General features: G+C 43.6%; 1 protein-coding gene across 5 annotated transcripts in view; it reads right to left on the bottom strand.

Annotated features, from left to right (window-relative positions):
• Positions 1-24,702, bottom strand: part of LOC134944673 (dynein axonemal heavy chain 11-like) — a 697,358-nt gene that overhangs the window by 276,087 nt on the left and 396,569 nt on the right. For all 5 annotated transcript variants that reach the window (XM_063933444.1, XM_063933440.1, XM_063933442.1 and 2 more), the window contains one exon: positions 8,181-8,323. In XM_063933444.1, coding sequence (XP_063789514.1) covers positions 8,181-8,323 — 143 coding nt within the window. The remainder of the gene's footprint in view (positions 1-8,180; positions 8,324-24,702) is intronic.

Raw genomic sequence — 24,702 nt, 5'->3', positions numbered from 1 at the left:
ACATTACGGCAGACGGGTTCACTACGATCTGCCGGCGGCCGGCCTCCCGGCAACCAGCATACCGGCGCCGGGAGGCCGGCCGCCGGCTTACCGACAGTGTGGCGAGCGCAAATGAGCCCCTTGCGGGCTTGCTGCGCTCGCCACGCTACTGGCACGGTGGCGCGATACGCGCGCCACACTATTTTATTCTCCCTCCAGGGGGCTCGTGGACCCCCACAGGGAGAATAAGTGTCGGTATGCTGGCTGTCGGGCTCTCGGCGCCGGTATGCTGGTCGCCAGGTGCCCAACCGCCGGCATACTGAAGACCACCCCGGCAGACAGCGTCCCCTTTTTACACATTACGGCAGACAGCGTCCACTTTTTACATATTACGACAGACAGCGTCCCCTTTTTACACATTACGGCAGACAGCGTCCCTTTTTACACATTACGGCAGACAGATTCCCCATTTTACACATTACGGCAGACAGCGTCCCCTATTTATACATTACGGCAGACAGCTTCCCCTTTTTTCCACATAACGGCAGACAGCGTCCCCTTTTTACACATTACAACAGACAGCATCCACTTTTTACACATAACGGAAGACAGCGTCCCCTTTTCACAGATTACGGCAGACAGATTCCCCTTTTTACACATTACGGCAGACAGCGTCCCCTTTTTACACATAACGGCAGAGAGCATCCCCTTTTTACACATTTCAGCAGACTGCGTCCCCTTTTTACACATAATGGCATACAGCGTCCCCCTTTTTACACATTACGGCAAACAGCGTCCCCTTTTTACACATTACGGCAGACAGCGTCCCCTTTTTACACATTCTAGCAGACAGACAGAATATATACATAGATAGATAGACAGACATAATGAATATATTATACTTACTGTCTCCACTGGCAGTCAGGCTCCTCATGCAGCATGATGGTGGATGATGATCCCGGGCAGGGGAGAAGCAGGAGGAGGGAGGTGGAGGAGGGAGCCGCAGCAGCGCAATGTAATTGGTGGAGGCGCTGCTGCAGCTGTCCCTCTTCTTCACCATAGGCTGCCCTCCGCCGCTGTAAATGCTGGGATGCGCTTCCCAGCATTCACATCGGCGGAGGGCAGCCTATGGTGAAGGAGAGGGACAGCAGCAGCAGCAACTCCACAAATTACACTGGAGTTTATATATATATAAACTCCAATTCAGGCATGACGACGGTTGAATAAACCGAAACGTTACTATACACATGTTGGAGTTTGTTTATATAAATGGAAGTTTATGGTTAAAGGCACCCGGAGAGCTGATACACTACCTGACCGTGGAGTGCTGAGCTGATGCTATTATTGTTTTATATGTATATATATATATATATATATATAGTACAGGCTTCCGCCACTAGGTGAATGTTTGCGGAACCCTTCTGAGCCAGTATTCCTGCTGATGTTGCGGGTGAGGGTAGTGTTTGACTGCAGTGATTTTTTTTTTCCTTTTACAATTAATTACTCACTCTTTGCCTATTTTTAGTGAAGTCAAATGTGAAAACAATGCTCATTTGTTTCTTTGATGTGAGAGGGATTGTGCACTCAGAATTTGTACCCCAGGGTCAGACTGTCAACCAAAGTTTTTATTTGGAAGTTTTGAAACGTCACAATTTGTGGCGAACAGGTGACTTGTTCTTCCATCATGACAACGCACCTACCCACACAGTGCTGAGTGTTAAGCAATTTTTAACCAAAAATTACATGACACCCATAGCCAGATTAAGGGGGGATGCAGGGCAGACAGAGCACACGGACATCACTTGCTTTCCCTCTTATGCAGCAGCAGAACCAGGCAGCAAGAATGCAAGCAGGACAGTACTGAGTACCGGCAGAGATAGAGCTAGGGGAGAGATAGGAGGGTGAAGAGAGCTGTAAGTGACACAGGGATCACATCTTTTCCCCCACCCACTGGGGTGTCTGGGTCCTGTGTAACCTGTTATCTAATAAGGGTCAAGAGCAAAGGTTCTCAATCCCGGTCCTCAAGGCACCCCAACAGGCAAGATTTTATGTATATCCATATCTCAGCACAAATGGTTAATTCAAATTGATTGAGGTGCTAATTAAGTCACCTGTGACCAAGCATGGATATACTTAAAACCTGGAATGGAATATTGTTGCCTTGAGGAGCAGTGGAAACATGTTCTGTTTATAGTGACGAATCACACTTCTCTGTTTGGCAGTAAGATGGGCGATTCTGGGTTTGGCGGATGCCGGGAGAACTTTACCTACCTGAGTGCATTATGCCAACTGTGAAGCCGGCCTTAGGCATAGGCAAATTAGGCAATTGCCTAGGGCATCTGGTATGCCTAGGGGCACAAGCTTCTTCTGCTGATTAAAATGATATGTGGCATGCCTATATTCTGTGTGTAGCATTTCACATGCAGATACAGCCACAGTCGCACACAGTATATAGGCATGCCGCATATCATTTTAATCAGCAGAAGCTGCTTGTGCATCCTAGCCACATAGCAATGCAAATAAGATGCATTTTAATAATAAATAGGCACCCGACTTTAGCAGAGCTGCCAGTTGACTCACGCCAGGAACTATATGTGTCATTATGTGTATAAGGGCATTAATAATGTTATTATGTGTATAAGGGCACAAAAAAATGTGCGGCATATATGTAAGGGACATTATGTGTGTCATTATGTGTATAAGGGCATTAACAATGTGCGCATATGTGTTAGGGAATTTATATGTATAAGGGCATTAATAAGGGTTGGCATAATGTGTTGGCGCATTATGTTTATAAGGACATTAATAATGGGTGTCATATGTGTAAGGGGCATTACTTTGTGGTATTATGTGTATAAATGTATTACCAATGTGTGGCATTATGTGTGGCATATAAGGTGCTATACTGTGTGGCATAATGTATAGAAAGGGCACTACTGTGTGGTCTAATGTGAATAAAGAGCAATATGGTGTGGTATAATGAAAATAAAGAGCAATATGGTGTGGTGTAATGTGAATAAGGAGCAATTCAGTATGATGTTATGTGAATAAGGGGCACTACTGTGAGGCGTAACGTATATAAGGTAAAGTGGTACTACTGTGTGATGTAATGTGAATAAGGGACACTATCGAATGATTAATTGTGAATAAAGTTGCACTACTGTGAGGCATAATTTGAATTGAGGGTACTATTGTGTGGGCATGCCCCTTGCCAGCAAAAACACATGCCTTTTTGGGCTGTGCGCCGAATGTGCACACTGTTCTTATTTAAATTACAGGGGGTAGGAAAAAAAATAAAAGGACTGCTATGGGTGGTGGGTGATGGTGCTGGGAAAGGGGTGCAGTCAGAGGCGGAACTAGCGTTGGTGCTAGGGGGCACCAGCCAAAATCTTGCCTAGGGCATCATAATGGTTAGGGCCAGCTCTGTTGGTGGAGGAGGGATAACGGTATAGAGCTGTTTTTCATGGTTTGGGCTAGGCCCCTTATCCCCAGTGAAGGGCATTTTTAATGTTTCAGCATATAAAGGCATTTTGAACAATGCTATGCTTCCAACTTTGTGGCAACAGTTTGGGGTAGGTCCTTTTCTCCAAGTTAAACTCTAGAGTTTATTACAATTGTTTTGATTATCAATATTCTTGGTGCTTAGAGTGTGCACCTGGATTTTCTTTCTTCCTGCCTGAAACCATAACCCTAATCGTTAGCCTAACATTAAATCTATTGTCAACATTCACCATGCTGACATTATGCCTTTGTAGACATTCAGAATGTATACCCATGAGACAAGGGCCAAATTTTACCAATATTCGTGTTTTAGCCGTTTTTAAGGGTGTTTGAACTCGAATGGTATCGGGTGCATTTTACTGCAACTTTTTGAATCCTGATACGGTCATTTACTAAGCTGCCGAGATTTCCTCATTCGTTTTTTCCGATGTCGATGTGATTCGTAATGTCAGGCAGTGTTTTACGGGAGTGATGAGTAAAACACTGCCTGACAAAACACAAGGAATCCCGGCCGGATCTGTGAGATCCGTGCAGGGCTTCATTGTGTACCTTAAAAAAAGAGTTTAAAGAGTTAAAAAACAGAATAAAATTGCGTGGGGTCCCCCCTCCTAAGCAAAACCAGCCTCGGGCTCTTTGAGCCGGTCCTGGTTGCAAAAATATGGGGGGGGGGGGGGAAATTACAGTGGTCCCCCCATATTTTAACAACTAGCACCGGGCTCTGCGCCTGGTCCTGGTGCCAAAAATACGGGGGACAAAAAGCGTAGGGGTCCCCCGTATTTTTGGAACCAGCACCGGGCTCCACTAGTCAAAGAGATAATGCCACAGCCGGGGGACACTTTTATATAGGTCCCTGCGGCCCTGGCATTAAATCACTAACTAGTCACCCCTGGCCGGGGTACCCCGGAGGAGTGGGAACCCCTTAAATCAAGGGGTCCCCCCCCTCCAGCCACCCAAGGGCCAGGGGTGAAGCCCGAGGCTGTCCCCCCCGTCCAAGGGCTGCGGATGGGGGGCTGATAGCCTTGTGAAAAAATGTGAATATTGTTTTTAGTAGCAGTACTACAAGTCCCAGCAAGCCTCCCCCGCAAGCTGGTACTTGGAGAACCACAAGTACCAGCATGCGGTGGAAGACCGGGCCCGCTGGTACCTGTAGTACTACTACTAAAAAAATACCCCCCAAAAAACAGGACACACACACAGTGAAAGTATAATTTTATTACATACATGCACACCTCCATACATACATACATACATACATACATACTTACCTATGTTCCCACGAGGCTCGGTCCTCTTCTCCATGTAGAATCCTTGGGGTACCTGTGAAAAAAATTATACTCACATAATCCAGTGTAGAATCAGACCTTTGTATAATCCACGTACTTGGCAAAATAATAAAACGGAAAACCCGACCACGCACTGAAAGGGGCCCCATGTTTACACATGGGACCCCTTTCCCCGACTGCCAGGACCCCCCCTGACTCCTGTCAAAGAGGGTCCCTTCAGCCAATCAGGGAGCGCCACGTCGTGGCACTCTCCTGATTGGCTGTGTGCTCCTGTAGTGTCTGTCAGGCAGCACACGGCACAGATACAATGTAGCGCCTATGCGCTCCATTGTAGCCAATGGTGGGAACTTTGCGGTCAGCGGTGAGGTTACTTTCGGTCAACCGCTGACCGCAAAGTTCCCACCATTGGCTACAATGGAGCGCATAGGCGCTACATTGTATCTGTGCCGTGTGCTGCCTGACAGACACTACAGGAGCACACAGCCAATCAGGAGAGTGCCACGACGTGGCGCTCCCTGATTGGCTGAAGGGACCCTCTTTGACAGGAGTCAGGGGGGGTCCTGGCAGTTGGGGAAAGGGGTCCCATGTGTAAACATGGGGCCCCTTTCAGTGCGTGGTCGGGTTTTCCGTTTTATTATTTTGCCAAGTACGTGGATTATACAAAGGTCTGATTCTACACTGGATTATGTGAGTATAATTTTTTTCACAGGTACCCCAAGGATTCTACATGGAGAAGAGGACCGAGCCTCGTGGGAACATAGGTAAGTATGTATGTATGTATGTATGGAGGTGTGCATGTATGTAATAAACTTATACTTTCACGGTGTGTGTGTCCTGTTTTTTTGGGGGGTATTTTTTTAGTAGTAGTACTACAGGTACCAGCGGGCCCGGTTTTCCACCGCATGCTGGTACTTGTGGTTCTCCAAGTACCAGCTTGCGGGGGAGGCTTGCTGGGACTTGTAGTACTGCTACTAAAAACAATATTCAAATTTTTTCACAAGGCTATCAGCCCCCCATCCGCCGCCCTTGGATGGGGGGGACAGCCTCGGGCTTCACCCCTGGCCCTTGGGTGGCTGGAGGGGGGGGACCCCTTGATTTAAGGGGTTCCCACTCCTCCAGGGTACCCCGGCCAGGGGTGACTAGTTGGGTATGTAATGCCAGGGCCGCAGGGACCAGTATAAAAGTGTCCCCCGGCTGTGGCATTATGTACCTGGCTAGTGGAGCCCGGTGCTGGTTTCAAAAATACGGGGGACCCCTACGGTTTTTGTCCCCCGTATTTTTGGAAACAGGACCAGGCGCAGAGCCCGGTGCTAGTTGATTAAATATGGGGGAACCCCTGTCATTTTTCTCCCCATATTTTTTCAACCAGGACCGGCTCAAAGAGCCCGAGGCTGGTTGTGCTTAGGAGGGGGGACCCCACGCAATTTTTTTTCCCAGTTTTTACACTAAACAGACCCTTTCCCATAGATAACCATGCACAGATCTCACTGATCCGTGCATGGTTATCCAAACTCGACTGGAAAAAGCAGGTCTATTTTTTTGCTGCTTTTTTTAACGAATCAAAAAAAAACAGACCCGCACTTGAGCACTCAGAAACTAACACCCAAATACAAATGAATAGTGAATGCCCGTATTCTATGAAATAACAGCCGCGTTTGACCGATGGTCTATTCATTCGTATTTGTGAACGTTGTCATTCAAACCATTACGAATAGTCCAAACACTGCCGAGATTGGTGCTTAGTGAATTCCCGGATTTGGACTTAGAAAAAAAAACACAAATCGGACAAACTCGGATTTTTAGTAAATACTGGCCAAGGTGTTGTGTGTGCTGTATAATACAAAAAATTGTTTTTTGTAGTTTAATTGATGCCTAAGCAGCCTATTAATCATTGAATATTTATGGGTGTTTCCAGGGGATACCCACAAATATTAAGCATCTCCCGATATCTTTGGTGGTCTCTCCATTTCTATGGGGACTGCAAAGCTGTCATATTTACCAAGTTTGCATTTCAGAGTCTGGCAACTAAACATCATCTGCAGATGGCAATGTTCCGCTGTAGTCTATGGGCTGCAGAATGTAGAAAACAAAGCTGAACATGTCCGGTCACCATACCTCACGTACGCAGAACAGCTCTCCAGCAAGCTAAAAAAGATACCTTGATAGTGCCAGCTATAATTTCTTATTGGGTAGCCCACCACGGCTAATTGAATTCCCTCTTAGAGTTTTCAGCTTTCCATTAAGTAGCATTTCACATTGATCTCTGCTAACAAAATAAAATGCGAAAACTACCAAAGAGGGTGAATATTTCTTACAGCCGCCACAAACCTCATGACAAATTCACTTTACCTCTGAATGTAAGCAAATTGCAAATAAGCAGACAGGAGAGTGACTGGGTACTTTGGACAAACACCGTGAGGACTGCATGTTTCGGGTACGCCTGGCTTTCCATTCTAATGCGCTAATTGTCTACTTATTTAGTAGACCGATTGAGCCGGTGAGAGTCCAATTTACCCTGTCTTGTTCATGTTTTATGTATATTATTTATTAAAACTTTTTTACACTATTTGGAGCCGTTTCCTATTTATTGGAGGTTATTGGTGAAAGAACAAGGAGAGAATGTCACAGTTCCGACTATACCCTGAGGAGATATATTGCTTTATTGTCTACTTACCTTTGTAGACCAACCTATCTGGTACGAATTTTGGTTGGAAGAGTAAACATTGTTAAAGTATTAGACTCATCACACAGTTTATGCTATGATGTTCTTTTTGAAAAAATGTTGAGGTTAAACACTATGGATGTTGAATAATCCCATTCCGAGAAACCTGCGCAAAGGGATTTGGTGATATATTTCTATTTCTAAATTGCAACTAAGGCTCAAGAAGATACATAGACAAAAAAATGTCAATTTAAAAAGGCAAGTTTTGTCTCAAAACTAATTTTGGAATTTTTTATCATGCCACAAAAAAATCCCACTAAACAATTCTCACTCTTACAAGGCTTGCAGTGGTTACATCCTAGGAGGACAAATATGTATAAATAATGACAGCATTATTGCTTAGATGCATATATGCAAACAGACGGATGGCCAGATATTTTTGTAGGGAACATTGTAACTTCTCAACACACAATACACATCTTCTTATCATTCAATAACAGCAGTCAAACCGACACAACATCAATAAATTCTGAAGCACAATGTGTCGTGTTTTTCTATAGAAAGCAAAAAAATAGCACACGTGGAAGGACATTCTTTTTTAGCCTGTGATAATGTTTCAAGTATAGTAAAAAAAAGTAATACAATTTATCATTAGGATATCAGAGTGAAGTGGATTACGGTGGGGACAATTTGTTTCCAGAAAGGTTGTGTGTTTTTCTTGAATTCTCATTTTGATTTCATTATTTTATACTCACCTTTAACTGTCGACGGATTCTGTCAATAAAGAACTGCCAGCAGTTTTCTCTGGAGTCCGGGAGGCCAAGAGCTCGGAGCTCCATCCGAGCAGAAGAGACAATACTGTCCATCTCCTCTTCACTAAAAAGATCGGGGATATCGCCTGCATGTAACCAAAACAGACAGCATGGGTGGGAAGTTATATATAAGGGAGTTAATATGCTTTCACTTTAACTTTTTTATAATTCTTATTCTTAATACCAAATATTACAAGCAACAAAAACAAGTAATGGGGCCCATGCATCGGCAATCACAAACATTTTATTCACCAATGCTGCTTATTTACCCCAGATTTAACGATTAAACAATCCACCAATATGCTCCCATACATATGTGTAACCTTATCTTATCTCTTGATATAAATCACCAGTGCCTCCACCCAAGCTAATTGTTATTTTGGCTTGCCTGGGAAAGCCCTGCTATTTAAATATGTGTGTTAATTAACCTATACACATTTACAAAACTAATCACCTTAGTATAATAACATGTATAATACCTGTACTTCTTTTCTTCTTTCTTAGGATCAGACAATCACCACAATAACTTTATGGTAAGTATAATTTTATATAAGATATATATATTTTTAGGTATACTCAAATTACATACATATATAATTACTAATTGACAATATTCCTCTATCTAAACAACAATGCATATAATACTCAATGACAAATATTTTGTTCTCTAATTGAGTTACCCGGGTACTCTTAGTCTTTAATTGCGCAGTTGGGGCCCAATGAGTGTAATTTATCCTGTTGGATAAGTGTCAGTAATTAATCCTCCTGCATTGCAAAGGATTGAAGATTACCAATACTTTGTATCCTGAAGCTTAAACTTGTTATTTAGTTATTTATAGTGGTCTATACAGTCTCCTCACTATAATAAATTCTTTCTGTAGAATATAATGCCTCTAATATCCTTGCTTTCCTTTTCTTGTATTCCCAGTGATGAATCTCTCTCTACTATGTAGCTAACAGATGGTAAGTATATTATTGTATACTTAATTGTTTATTATTGCTCGTCTGTAGATGAAGTCTCTTTACCAGTGTGAATATAAATATATACTATCAATATCTCCATTTCCAAAGTATGTTGTGTTTTAGTTAACTGGAACAAATAGTCTATTCTCTCCTGCAATTTCCTTTATCTGCTGTAGAGCTTATAACTCAACTGTAGTTAACTGTAAGTCGAACTAAGATTCCTTTACAATAAATACTTTGTTTTTCTTGCAGTAGTGTGTCTCCCTTTGCTGCTACTTTGTTTGTATTGCCACATATTTTGTAATTGTATCCATTCTGACTAGACTAGCTGGTTGCTTTTGAATGAATTATAAATCCTGTGCTGTCTGCAGTTAAATCATCTTCAGCAGCGTTATACAGTATGTCTCTAGGGCTAGTCAGTTATAGATTTGAGCTGAATACACTGAGATATATATATATTATACCGCTGTATGATTGTTAGAGTTCCTACTGGAAAGTGACTAAACTAGGCAGTATGCAAAGCTGATGGTAAATACATAGTCATTATAGCTGCCTGAACTGAAATATGTTCATATAGTAGTGTAACTGGTGAATAGGTGCACAGCAGGTATAATTTTTACAGACCTTAGATGCCTTCCGTAAGTGCCTCCTGACACTTACTATTATTCAGGTAGATAGCCTCACCCCAATGGCTTCTCATTGGTGGGCAGTGGATTCAGCTATCTTATCTTCACGGCTCTGACTAGCCGCACGTCTCCGCTTCTTCACGGCTCCTGATAGCCGCGCCGGTATCCGCTCCCCCGGCTCTCCTTGTCTTCACGGCTCTTGCTAGCCGCGCCGGTCTCTGCTCTCACCGGCTCTCCTTGTATTCACGGCTCTGGCTAGCCGCACGTCACCGCTTCTTCACGGCTCCTGATAGCCGCGCCGGTATCCGCTCCCCCGGCTCTCCTTGTCTTCACGGCTCTTGCTAGCCGCGCCGGTCTCTGCTCTCACCGGCTCTCCTTGTCTTCACGGCTCTGGCTAGCCGCACGTCACCGCTTCTTCACGGCTCCTGATAGCCGCGCCGGTATCCGCTCCCCCGGCTCTCCTATCTTCACAGCTCTTGCTAGCCGCGCCGGTCCCTGCTCTCACCGGCTCTCCTTGTCTGGCTGCGCTACCCTGACTTCCCGGCCGCCGCTGTAATGTTTACAGCTTGTTACAGCTCTTAGCGGCCACCGGAGAGACCTAGGTACCAGCACGGCAAGGGGGATCTGCAGACTGACTGACCGCCGGCGGGGAGCACCTTTATACACTACTTCTAGCAGCGCGTGGGGACCATTCCTTTGCACACGGCCTCCCTTACCTGCGCGAGGTGGCCACCACCTCTTTGCACACGGCCTCCTTTTTACCTGCGCGAGGTGACCCTTCTGCACACGGTACCATCTACCTGCACGAGGTGGGGAAACAAACCCCTCATACTTGACAGCTATATTATTTACCCTGCGCATCATTAGTGCTCAGCCCTGCAACTACAGCACACACAACAGTCTCCACTGTCTTTTATATTATATTGCTACACCTCTCACTCCCTTTAGTATACCCCGCACAATAAATATACTTGAGAAACCCCTTACTTTATATAAATTTATATATATATATACACATACTTCATTATGGTCAACATTAAATATATTTTATATTTCTTAAATAATGTTATACATATTACATATACATACATATATCCATACAAATGAAAATTAATTATAACCCTGTTACATTCTCCCCCTGGTAATCCATTAATTTTAATATAACCGGATTACCACCCTTAACTTTAGTTTTAATCTTAACAAGGATAGTAATATGCACAATATGGCCACACATCAATCATATTATGGTGCACTACCCTTGGTACAATACTAGGTACTCCCAGTTCATTATAAGTGAGCATGGATGGAGGTTGACATATTCTCCTAGGCCGTTCCATAACTTGCTCCCCTATGCTTTCATTATATACAGCAGAACTGTAATCAGATCCTTCTGATGGCATATTTAATTCCAATGCTCCCAGAGTATCATTACTATCTTGCCCAAATTGTCCAATATTATCTTCAAAGTTTTCTCCAGAGAGGAATCCAATGGGATCATTGGTATTCTGCTCCTGAATAAACTCCTTAGGGTCAACATCTCTAATACCTTCATCTTTAAAATAGCATCCTTGCCCTGTAAATTCATCCTCTGACCCTTCTGTATCATGAGCCTCAATATTTTGCTCATATCCATTCTCTATGGTCCCCATATCGGAACTTGTCTTAAGATCAATTCTATACTTATTTAAACGAACTTCACGTCCTATTGGGAGTAAGTGTTGTCTATGGAAAGTTAATACAATTTCATCTCCATTTTCTGGCTTAATCTTATATACAGGTAGCCCAGGAAACTTTTCTATTATTATGAAGGGATCTTCTCTCCATCTGTTACTTATTTTAAATTTTCTAGGAGTCCCAAGTTGTTTCAATAATACTCTATCCCCAGGAGCCAAGACCTGATCGCGTACTTTCCTATCATAATGACTTTTATTTTTTATTTCTAGTTTAGTAGTAGTTTCATTAGCTAAGTCATACGCTTCTTTTAAGTCTTTTCTTAGTTTCTTAATATATTTAAGATGAGAAATAGCGGGTTTGTCACTATAAGATATTCCCATACACACGTCTATGGGAAGTCTAGCCTCTCGCCCAAACATCAAAGCATATGGAGAATATCCTGTAGCCTCATTTCGTGTGCAGTTATAAGCATGTATTAAACGATCAATATGCCTTTTCCAATGGTTTTTATCAAATGGGTTTAGGGTCCCTAACATATTCAACAAGGTTCTGTTAAACCTTTCAGGCTGAGGATTTCCCTGAGGATGATAAGGGGTGGTTCGTGATTTAGTGATCCCACAAATCATACAGAGTTCCTTAATCAGCTTACTCTCAAACTCTCTCCCTTGATCAGAATGTAATCGGTTAGGTAAACCATAATGAACAAAATATTTGTCCCATAGAGTATTGGCTACAGTATAAGCTTTCTGATTTGGTGTAACGTATGCTTGGGCGTATCTGGTAAAGTGATCTGTAATTATTAATATGTGGCATTTCTTTCCGGGTTCTACTTCTAATGTTAAAAAATCCATACAGACTAAATCCATAGGACCATTACTCTTAAAGTTTACTAACGGGGCAGATTGACTACTTACAGTTTTTCGTACTATACAATTTCCACAATTTTGGCAATATTCTTCTACCTCTCTCCTCATGCCAGGCCAATAAAACCTATCATATATTAGATTTAAGGTCTTATCATTTCCTAAATGGCCATGGTCATCATGTAATGCTTTCATTACCACAGATCGATATATCTTTGGTAATACTAGTTGGTATTTTTTTTTTTTACTCCTTTCAATTACCCGGTATAACAATCCATTGATTATCAATAGATGTTTCCTTTGTTTTTCCAATAACCGTACTCCCTCAGAAGCATTAGACACTACAGGGTCACCATTTTTGTTACTTTTATTTCTTGTTATTTCAGATATGATAAATCCAATGTCTGGATCTTTCCTCTGATCTGCCTGTATCTGGGTCTTCCTAAGTTTTGGCAACCCTTCTAATTCTAAATGACTCAACCAACAGTATGATAAAGGCAGAGCTTTTTCAGTGGCACCCAATGAACTTAATGATTCTCCTGGGGTCATTTCTTTAATCTGAATATGATGGCACATCCCCCTCACTTCCCCAGCAGGTACTTCAATCCATTCATTAATAGCAACACAATTATTTTGATTAGGTATTCGGGATAATGAGTCAGCATCGATATTATTGACTCCGGGCCTATATCTTAAAGAAAAGTTATATAGAGCCAAAGCGGCAAGCCATCTGTGTCCTGTTGCATCTAATTTTGCAGTTGTAAGGATATATGTTAAAGGATTGTTATCTGTGTGAATCTCAAATGTTACTCCATATAAATATTCATGAAATTTTTCCACCACACACCACTTTAAAGCTAAAAATTCCAATTTGTGTGTGGGGTAATTTCTCTCACTAACAGATAACCCCCTACTAGTAAAGGACACAGGCCTTAACTCTTCTTGATGTTTTTGATACAGTACTCCCCCAATACCTTCTTGTGAAGCATCTATATGAAGTACATATGGGAGTGAAGGGTTTGCATAAGCTAAAACTGGAGCCCTAGTTAGCTTTGTTTTTAAAGTCTGAAATGCCATTTCACATTCCTGAGTCCACCGATTTCCAAAAGGTTCATTAGGTTTAAACCAACACTTAGGGGTTATTTTGGTTTCTTTTCCCCGATTATTAGGTGGATATCCTTTTGTCAAATCTGTAAGAGGTTTTGAAATCTTTGAATAATTTGGAATGAATCTGCGGTAGTACCCGCAAAAGCCTAAAAAAGATCTGAGTTCTTTTAACTTATTAGGCTTAGGCCAATTTACTACAGCTTCAACCTTTGCAGGGTCAGTGGCAATTCCCTCTCTATTTACAATGTGTCCTAAATATTTCACTGAGGATTGGCATAACTGACATTTGTCAATAGACAACTTCAATCCCCCTTCAATTAATCTATCTAAAACTTTAATAAGACGGGTATTATGCTCTTGAAGGGAACTCCCAAAAATAATGATGTCGTCTAAATAGACAATGACCTCTCTATAGTTCATATCCCCAATTACTTTATCCATTGTCCTCTGGAATGTAGCTGGGGCTCCCTTAATTCCCTGGGGCATTTTTAGGAATTCGAAAAAACCCAAAGGGCAAATAAATGCGGTTTTATCTCTATCTTCAGGGCGCATGGGGATCTGGTAGAATCCATTCCGTAAGTCTAATACCGAAAACCATACACTTCCTTGCAAGCAGTCAAATGCTTCTTCAATTTTAGGAACTGTGTACTGGTCTGGAATAGTTCTTGCATTAAGGGTCCTGTAATCTACGCACATACGAATTTTCCCATTTTTCTTTTTAGCAATTACAATTGGAGAAGCATAAGGACTACGGGATTCTATTATAATTTGATTCTCTAATAATCCTTTTAAATGTAATCGGACATCTTCAAAATCTGCAGGAGCTATCCTGCGAGATCTTTCACGAAAAGGACTGGTATCTGTGAGTTCTATTATATGTTCTACTCCTTTTGCCTCTCCTAAATCCCATTCATCAGATGAAAAAGCCTTCCTCCTAATACCCATACATTTTTTTAAGTTTGTTCCTCTCTGTATACACCAATTGTATAACTCTTCTTCTGAAATCCTCTCCATTATAGTGTCCTGAATATTCGTCCAGCAGTGCCTCCAAAATGTAACCTTATCTTATCTCTTGATATAAATCACCAGTGCCTCCACCCAAGCTAATTGTTATTTTGGCTTGCCTGGGAAAGCCCTGCTATTTAAATATGTGTGTTAATTAACCTATACACATTTACAAAACTAATCACCTTAGTATAATAACATGTATAATACCTGTACTTCTTTTCTTCTTTCTTAGGATCAGACAATCACCACAATAACTTTATGGTAAGTATAATTTTATATAAGATATATATATTTTTAGGTATACTCAAATTACATACATATATAATTACTAATTGACAATATTCCTCTATCTAAACAACAATGCATATAATACTCAATGACAAATATTTTGTTCTCTAATTGAGTTACCCGGGTACTCTTAGTCTTTAATTGCGCAGTTGGGGCCCAATGAGTGTAATTTATCCTGTTGGATAAGTGTCAGTAATTAATCCTCCTGCATTGCAAAGGATTGAAGATTACCAATACTTTGTATCCTGAAGCTTAAACTTGTTATTTAGTTATTTATAGTGGTCTATACAGTCTCCTCACTATAATAAATTCTTTCTGTAGAATATAATGCCTCTAATATCCTTGCTTTCCTTTTCTTGTATTCCCAGTGATGAATCTCTCTCTACTATGTAGCTAACAGATGGTAAGTATATTATTGTATACTTAATTGTTTATTATTGCTCGTCTGTAGATGAAGTCTCTTTACCAGTGTGAATATAAATATATACTATCAATATCTCCATTTCCAAAGTATGTTGTGTTTTAGTTAACTGGAACAAATAGTCTATTCTCTCCTGCAATTTCCTTTATCTGCTGTAGAGCTTATAACTCAACTGTAGTTAACTGTAAGTCGAACTAAGATTCCTTTACAATAAATACTTTGTTTTTCTTGCAGTAGTGTGTCTCCCTTTGCTGCTACTTTGTTTGTATTGCCACATATTTTGTAATTGTATCCATTCTGACTAGACTAGCTGGTTGCTTTTGAATGAATTATAAATCCTGTGCTGTCTGCAGTTAAATCATCTTCAGCAGCGTTATACAGTATGTCTCTAGGGCTAGTCAGTTATAGATTTGAGCTGAATACACTGAGATATATATATATTATACCGCTGTATGATTGTTAGAGTTCCTACTGGAAAGTGACTAAACTAGGCAGTATGCAAAGCTGATGGTAAATACATAGTCATTATAGCTGCCTGAACTGAAATATGTTCATATAGTAGTGTAACTGGTGAATAGGTGCACAGCAGGTATAATTTTTACAGACCTTAGATGCCTTCCGTAAGTGCCTCCTGACACTTACTATTATTCAGGTAGATAGCCTCACCCCAATGGCTTCTCATTGGTGGGCAGTGGATTCAGCTATCTTATCTTCACGGCTCTGACTAGCCGCACGTCTCCGCTTCTTCACGGCTCCTGATAGCCGCGCCGGTATCCGCTCCCCCGGCTCTCCTTGTCTTCACGGCTCTTGCTAGCCGCGCCGGTCTCTGCTCTCACCGGCTCTCCTTGTATTCACGGCTCTGGCTAGCCGCACGTCACCGCTTCTTCACGGCTCCTGATAGCCGCGCCGGTATCCGCTCCCCCGGCTCTCCTTGTCTTCACGGCTCTTGCTAGCCGCGCCGGTCTCTGCTCTCACCGGCTCTCCTTGTCTTCACGGCTCTGGCTAGCCGCACGTCACCGCTTCTTCACGGCTCCTGATAGCCGCGCCGGTATCCGCTCCCCCGGCTCTCCTATCTTCACAGCTCTTGCTAGCCGCGCCGGTCCCTGCTCTCACCGGCTCTCCTTGTCTGGCTGCGCTACCCTGACTTCCCGGCCGCCGCTGTAATGTTTACAGCTTGTTACAGCTCTTAGCGGCCACCGGAGAGACCTAGGTACCAGCACGGCAAGGGGGATCTGCAGACTGACTGACCGCCGGCGGGGAGCACCTTTATACACTACTTCTAGCAGCGCGTGGGGACCATTCCTTTGCACACGGCCTCCCTTACCTGCGCGAGGTGGCCACCACCTCTTTGCACACGGCCTCCTTTTTACCTGCGCGAGGTGACCCTTCTGCACACGGTACCATCTACCTGCACGAGGTGGGGAAACAAACCCCTCATACTTGACAGCTATATTATTTACCCTGCGCATCATTAGTGCTCAGCCCTGCAACTACAGCACACACAACAGTCTCCACTGTCTTTTATATTATATTGCTACACCTCTCACTCCCTTTAGTATACCCCGCACAATAAATATACTTGAGAAACCCCTTACTTTATATAAATTTATATATATATATACACATACTTCATTATGGTCAACATTAAATATATTTTATATTTCTTAAATAATGTTATACATATTACATATACATACATATATCCATACAAATGAAAATTAATTATAACCCTGTTACATATGTATATGTTTTGGATCCTGCTGTATATGGAATAAATACTTTTTGACATCCAGTGGACTCTAGTAGTTTCTCCCTTATATACAAGCATGGGACCCTATCCAGGTGGAATTTTGTGGCCTGCTAGAAAGATACCTTTATGTGAACGTTTAAACCTGAGTTCAAGTGAGCTCTTGTCTTTAAAGGTATAACACAGATCAAGGTTCTCTTTTCCGTCTGAGGGGTGTATCAGTATAAAAGGAGGGAGTCTAAAAAGAAAATAAGAATTTACTTACCGATAATTCTATTTCTCGTAGTCCGTAGTGGATGCTGGGGACTCCGTAAGGACCATGGGGAATAGCGGCTCCGCAGGAGACTGGGCACAAAAGTAAAGCTTTAGAACTACCTGGTGTGCACTGGCTCCTCCCCCTATGACCCTCCTCCAAGCCTCAGTTAGGATACTGTGCCCGGACGAGCGTACACAATAAGGAAGGATTTTGAATCCCGGGTAAGACTCATACCAGCCACACCAATCACACCATATAACTTGTGATCTAAACCCAGTTAACAGCATGATAACAGAGGAGCCTCTAGAAAAGATGGCTCACTACAGCAATAACCCGATTTTTTGGTAACAATAACTATGTACCAGTATTGCAGACAATCCGCACTTGGGATGGGCGCCCAGCATCCACTACGGACTCCGAGAAATAGAATTATCGGTAAGTAAATTCTTATTTTCTCTAACGTCCTAAGTGGATGCTGGGGACTCCGTAAGGACCATGGGGATTATACCAAAGCTCCCAAACGGGCGGGAGAGTGCGGATGACTCTGCAGCACCAAATGAGAGAACTCCCGGTCCTCCTCAGCCAGGGTATCAAATTTGTAGAATTTTACAAATGTATTTGCTCCTGACCAAGTAGCTGCTCGGCAAATTTGTAAAGCCGAGACCCCTCGGGCAGCCGCCCAAGATGAGCCCACCTTCCTTGTGGAATGGGCTTTTACAGATTTTGGCTGTGGCAGGCCTGCCACAGAATGTGCAAGCTGAATTGTACTACAAATCCAACGAGCAATAGTCTGCTTAGAAGCAGGAGCACCCAGCTTGTTGGGTGCATACAGAATAAACAACGAGTCAGATTTTCTGACTCCAGCCGTCCTGGAAACCTATATTTCCAGGGCTCTGACAACGTCTAGCAACTTGGAGTCCTCCAAGTCCCTAGTAGCCGCAGGCACCACAATAGGTTGATTCAGGTGAAATGCTGAAAACCACCTTAGGGAGAAACTGAGGACAAGTCCTCAATTCCGCCCTGTCCGAATGGAAAATCAGATGAGGGCTTTTACAGGATAAAGCCGCCAATTCTGACACGCACCTGGCCCAGGCCAGGGCCAACAGCATGACCACTTTCCATGTGAGATATTTTAACTCCACATATTTAAGTGGTTCAAACCAATGTGACTTTTGGAACCCAAAAATTACATTTAGATCCCAAGGTGCCACTGGAGGCACAAAAGGAGGCTGTATATACAGTACCCCTTTCACAAACGTCTGAACTTCAGGGACTGAAGCTAGTTCTTTTTGGAAGAAAATTGACAGGGCCGAAATTTTAACCTTAATGGACCCCCATTTCAGGCCCATAGACACTCCTGTTTGCAGGAAATGTAGGAATCGACCTAGTTGAAAATTCCTCCGTCGGGGCCTTACTGGCCTCGCACCACGCAACATATTTTCGCCAAATGCGGTGATAATGTTTTGCGGTTATATCTTTCCTGGCTTTGATCAGGATAGGGATGACTTCATCCGGAATGCCTTTTTCCTTCAGGATCCGGCGTTCAACCGCCCTGCCGTTAAACGCAGCCGCGGTAAGTCTTGGAACAGACAGGGTCCTTGCTGGAGCAGGTCCCTTCTTAGAGGTAGAGGCCACGGATCCTCCGTGAGCATCTCTTGAAGTTCCGGTTACCAAGTCCTTCTTGGCCAATCCGGAGCCACGAATATAGTGCTTACTCCTCTCCATCTTATAATTCTCAGTACCTTGGTTATGAGAGGCAGAGGAGGGAACACATACACTGACTGGTACACCCACTGTGTTACCAGAGCGTCTACAGCTATTGCCTGAGGGTCCCTTGACCTGGCGCAATACTTGTCGAGTTTTATAAACATGTGGAAGACTTCTGGGTGAAGTCCCCACTCTCCCGGGTGGAGGTCGTGTCTGCTGAGGAAGTCTGCTTCCCAGTTGTCCACTCCCGGAATGAATACTGCTGACAGTGCTATCACATGATTTTCCGCCCAGCGAAGAATCCTTGCAGCTTCTGCCATTGCCCTTCTGCTTCTTGTGTCACCCTGTCTGTTTACGTGGGTGACTGCCGTGATGTTGTCCGAATGGATCAACTCCGGGTGACCTTGAAGCAGAGGTCTTGCTGAGCTTAGAGCATTGTAAATGGCCCTTAGCTTCAGGATATTTATGTGAAGTGATGTCTCCAGGCTTGACCATAAGCTCTGGAAATTCCTTCCCTGTGTGACTGCTCCCCAGCCTCGCAGGCTGGCATCCGTGGTCACCAGGACCCAGTCCTGAATGTGCGGCCCTCTAGAAGATGAGCACTCTGCAACCACCACAGGAAAGACACCCTTGTGCTTGGTGACAGGGTTATCCGCTGATGCATCTGAAGATGCGACCCAGACCATTTGTCCAGCAGGTCCCACTGGAAAGTTCTTGCGTGGAATCTGCCGCATGGGATTGCTTCATAGGAAGCCACCATTTTTTCCAGAACCATCTCATTGATGTACTGAGACTTGGCTCGGTTATAGGAGGTTCCCGACTAGCTCGGATAACTCCCTGACTTTCTCCTCCGGGATAAACACCTTTTTCTGAACTGTGTCCAGGATCATCCCTAAGAACAGAAGACGAGTCGTCGGAATCAGCTGCGATTTTGGAATATTGAGAATCCAATCGTGCTGCCGCAACACTACCTGAGATAGTGCTACACCGACCTCCAACTGTTCCCTGGATCTTACCCTTATCAGGGAATCGTCCAAGTAAGGGATAACTAAAATTCCCTTCCTTCGAAGGAGTATCATCATTTCGGCCATTACCTTGGTAAAGACCCGGGGTGCCGTGGACCATCCATACGGCAGCGTCTGAAACTGATAGTGACAGTTCTGTACCATAAACCTGAGGTACCCTTGGTGAGAAGGGTAAATTGGGACATGAAGGTAAGCATCCTTGACGTACCGAGACATCATGTAGTCCTCTTCTTCCAGGTTCGCAATCACTGCTCTGAGTGACTCAATCTTGAATTTGAACCTCTGTATGTAAGTGTTCAAAGATTTTAGATTTAGAATCGGTCTCACCGAGCCGTCCGGCTTCGGTACCACAACAGTGTGGAATAATACCCCGTTCCCTGTTGCAGGAGGGGTACCTTGATTATCACCTGCTGGGAATACAGCTTGTGAATGGCTTCCAAAACTGTCTCCCTGTCAGAAGGAGACATCGGTAAAGCCGACTTTAGGAAACGGCGAGGGGGAGACGTCTCGAATTCCAATTTGTACCCCTGAGATATCACCTGAAGGATCCAGGGGTCTACTTGCGAGTGAGCCCACTGCGCGCTGAAATTCATTGAGACGGGCCCCCACCGTGCCTGATTCTGCTTGTAAAGCCCCAGCGTCATACTGAGGGCTTGACAGAGGCGGGAGAGGGTTTCTGTTCCTGGGAACTGGCTGATTTCTGCAGCCTTTTTCCTCTCCCTCTGTCACGGGGCAGAAATGAGGAACCTTTTGCCCGCGTGCCCACGAAAAGACTGCGCCTGATAATACAGCGTCTTCTCATGTTGAGAGGCGACCTGGGGTACAAACGTGGATTTCCCAGCTGTTGCCGTGGCCACCAGGTCTGAAAGACCGACCCCAAATAACTCCTCCCCTTAATAAGGCAATACTTCCAAATGCCGTTTGGAATCCGCATCACCTGACCACTGTCGTGTCCATAACCCTCTACTGGTAGAAATGGACAACGCACTTAGACTTGATGCCAGTCGGCAAATATTCCGCTGTGCATCACGCATATATAGAAATGCATCTTTTAAATGCTCTATAGGCAATAATATACTGTCCCTATCTAGGGTATCAATATTTTTAGTCAGGGAATCCGACCACGCCAACCCAGCACTGCACATCCAGGCTGAGGCGATTGCTGGTCGCAGTATAACACCAGTATGTGTGTTAAAACCTTTTAGGATGCCCTCCTGCTTTCTATCAGCAGGATCCTTAAGGGCGGCCATCTCAGGAGAGGGTAGAGCCCTTGTTCTTACAAGCGTGTGAGCGCTTTATCCACCCTAGGGGGTGTTTCCCAACGCACCCTAACCTCTGGCGGGAAAGGATATAATGCCAATAACATTTTAGAAATTATCAGTTGTTATCGGGGGAAAACCACGCATCATCACACACCTCATTTAATTTCTCAGATTCAGGAAAACTACAGGTAGTTTTTCCTCACCGAACATAATACCCCTTTTTGGTGGTACTCGTATTATCAGAAATGTGTAAAACATTTTTCATTGCCTCAATCATGTAACGTGTGGCCCTACTGGAAGTCACATTTGTCTCTTCACCGTCGACACTGGAGTCAGTATCCGTGTCGGCGTCTATATCTGCCATCTGAGGTAACGGGCGCTTTAGAGCCCCTGACGGCCTATGAGACGTCTGGACAGGCACAAGCTGAGTAGCCGGCTGTCTCATGTCAACCACTGTCTTTTATACAGAGCTGACACTGTTACGTAATTCCTTCCAACAGTTCATCCACTCAGGTGTCGACCCCCTAGGGGGTGACATCACTATTACAGGCAATCTGCTCCGTCTCCACATCATTTTTCTCCTCATACATGTCGACACAAACGTACCGACATACAGCACACACACAGGGAATGCTCTGATAGAGGACAGGACCCCACTAGCCCTTTGGGGAGACAGAGGGAGAGTTTGCCAGCACACACCAGAGCGCTATATATATACAGGGATAACCTTATATAAGTGTTTTTCCCCTTATAGCTGCTGTATCTTTAATACTGCGCGTAATTAGTGCCCCCCTTCTCTTTTTTAACCCTTTCTGTAGTGTAGTGACTGCAGGGGAGAGCCAGGGAGCTTCCCTCCAACGGAGCTGTGAGGGAAAATGGCGCCAGTGTGCTGAGGAGATAGGCTCCGCCCCCTTATCGGCGGCCTTATCTCCCGTTTTTCTATGTATTCTGGCAGGGGTTAAATTCATTCATATAGCCCAGGAGCTATATTTGATGCATTTTTTGCCATCCAAGGTGTTTTTATTGCGTCTCAGGGCGCCCCCCCCCAGCGCCCTGCACCCTCAGTGACCGGAGTGTGAAGTGTGCTGAGAGCAATGGCGCACAGCTGCAGTGCTGTGCGCTACCTTGTTGAAGACAGGACGTCTTCTGCCGCCGATTTTCCGGACCTCTTCTGTCTTCTGGCTCTGTAAGGGGGCCGGCGGCGCGGCTCTGGGACCCATCCATAGCTGGGCCTGTGATCGTCCCTCTGGAGCTAATGTCCAGTAGCCTAAGAAGCCCAATCCACTCTGCACGCAGGTGAGTTCGCTTCTTCTCCCCTTAGTCCCTCGATGCAGTGAGCCTGTTGCCAGCAGGTCTCACTGAAAATAAAAAACCTAAAACTAAACTTTTCACTAAGCAGCTCAGGAGAGCCACCTAGTGTGCACCCTTCTCGTTCGGGCACAAAAATCTAACTGAGGCTTGGAGGAGGGTCATAGGGGGAGGAGCCAGTGCACACCAGGTAGTTCTAAAGCTTTACTTTTGTGCCCAGTCTCCTGCGGAGCCGCTATTCCCCATGGTCCTTACGGAGTCCCCAGCATCCACTTAGGACGTTAGAGAAACCTTGATAGCATTATCTAAAGATTGCATTAAAGAGCAGGTGATCTTGTGTGTGACTGGAGGGATCTGCCCACACAGAGAAAAAAAATGGTGTGTGAACACATCTAGGGGCTGCCCTTTGTATATAGCCCAGGTGGGGCTGAGGCAGTGAAACAGGCCGGATGGCCAGGGTTCAGACCTGAAGGAAGAAACCTAAACCTCTGACACTGCACTTGTCAAGTTGTAGCAGCCAGCCAAGCCAAGCCCGAGCCTGTGATATTCTTACAAGTAGCAGGCAACACTGTGTGACTTTGTAATACTTTGCTGCAACTAGCTGCCCATATAGAGAGGGGTGAAGCAGTGAGGTAGTGCCCTACACAGGGTCTAGGCTGTTTATTATTTTCTGTCCTATTTATGCTGACAGTAAACCATTACTTAATTTACTCACTGGAAAAACGTATTGGATTCTACACTAATGTACTCATCTAACGAGTTAATTACCCCAGATCATCCATCACAATATATACAAGCAGATACTAATGGGTGGGCTTTTTGTGATAGCTATTCAAAGCTCCAGCACAGTACAAGATGTTAGTTGGAGAACGCCCAGGTTAGGAAGAAGTGGGTGGCTCCACTGCAACCTAAAATCTAAGAATATACATTTTTGTCTATTTGGAGGAATCCGTATTTTTAACATTCACAAATTAGCAAACTCTGCAAATTTGGAAGGCTACTTTAAAAGCAGGCTAAACATAGGTTTTGTTAATGTCAGCCAGATGTTGTATGTATATCATACTTTATTCAATCTATTATGCACTAAGATTCTATTTTGTTACTTTTATGTTTTTAGTTATGTTCCCCTTTGAGGGTAAGTACTTTCATCAGGTTAGAGGACCCTCTGGTAACCTTACCTCTAGTCCCACTTGTACATTTCCTGCTACTGCTCGTGCTCATATAGTCTATTTAGCCTGCTTGGGCTGTTGTCTTATTACAAGGAAAATAGAAGACGTCTGTATAATAACTTAAGGTACAATTGTTTATTCTTTTAGTTAAGGAGGAATATGCAATTAGAAAACGTGTATGTATACAGGAGAGCAGCAAATAAATCATAAATGTACATTATAGGGAAAAACAGGCATAAACATGATGAAATATACACTTTTGTTTACAAAACTAAAGAAATAAACCAATCTGCGTATCCCTAGAAATGGACCACAACATTTAATCACAAAGTTTTTCCAAATATCTGGAAACCAAATATGTGTACATTACTCAATAATTTACAGTTATATGGTCCTGAAACAAAGGTATACTTTATTTGACAATTTATTTTTACCATTTTGTATATGGCTCCACCCAAAAATGAAAAAATAAAATAAAAATGTAATAATAATAATAATAATAATTAAAAAAAAAATCTATCTATCTATATATCTATCTATCTGTGTGTAAAAATAAAAAATAAATGTTTATCCTGTAAGTGATGTTTGTCAGACTCACGGTGTACTGGTCCTATGCTCTGTTTTACAATCCTCATTAGTCTGATTCAATATTCATGTATCTCCCCAGTGAAGTTCTGATTAGAGTGGAATGGTGCACATGTACTGCTAGAGTGATGGGTTCAATGGGGGTAATTCCAAGTTGATAACAGCAGGAATTTTTTTAGCAGTTGGGCAAAACCATGGGGGTCATTCCGAGTTGTTCGCTCGCAAGCTGCTTTTAGCAGATTTACTCACGCTAAGCCGCTGCCTACTGGGAGTGAATCTTAGCATCTTAAAATTGCGAACGACGTATTCGCAATATTGCGATTACACCTCTCTTAGCAGTTTCTGAGTAGCTCCAGACTTACTCGGCATCTGCGATCAGTTCAGTGCTTGTCGTTCCTGGTTTGACGTCATAAACACACCCAGCGTTCGCCCAGACACTCCTCCGTTTCTCCAGCC

Source organism: Pseudophryne corroboree, chromosome 7 (assembly GCF_028390025.1).
Source record: "Pseudophryne corroboree isolate aPseCor3 chromosome 7, aPseCor3.hap2, whole genome shotgun sequence".
Lineage (NCBI taxonomy): Eukaryota > Metazoa > Chordata > Amphibia > Anura > Myobatrachidae > Pseudophryne > Pseudophryne corroboree.
This window is presented reverse-complemented; position numbering and strand designations above follow the sequence as displayed.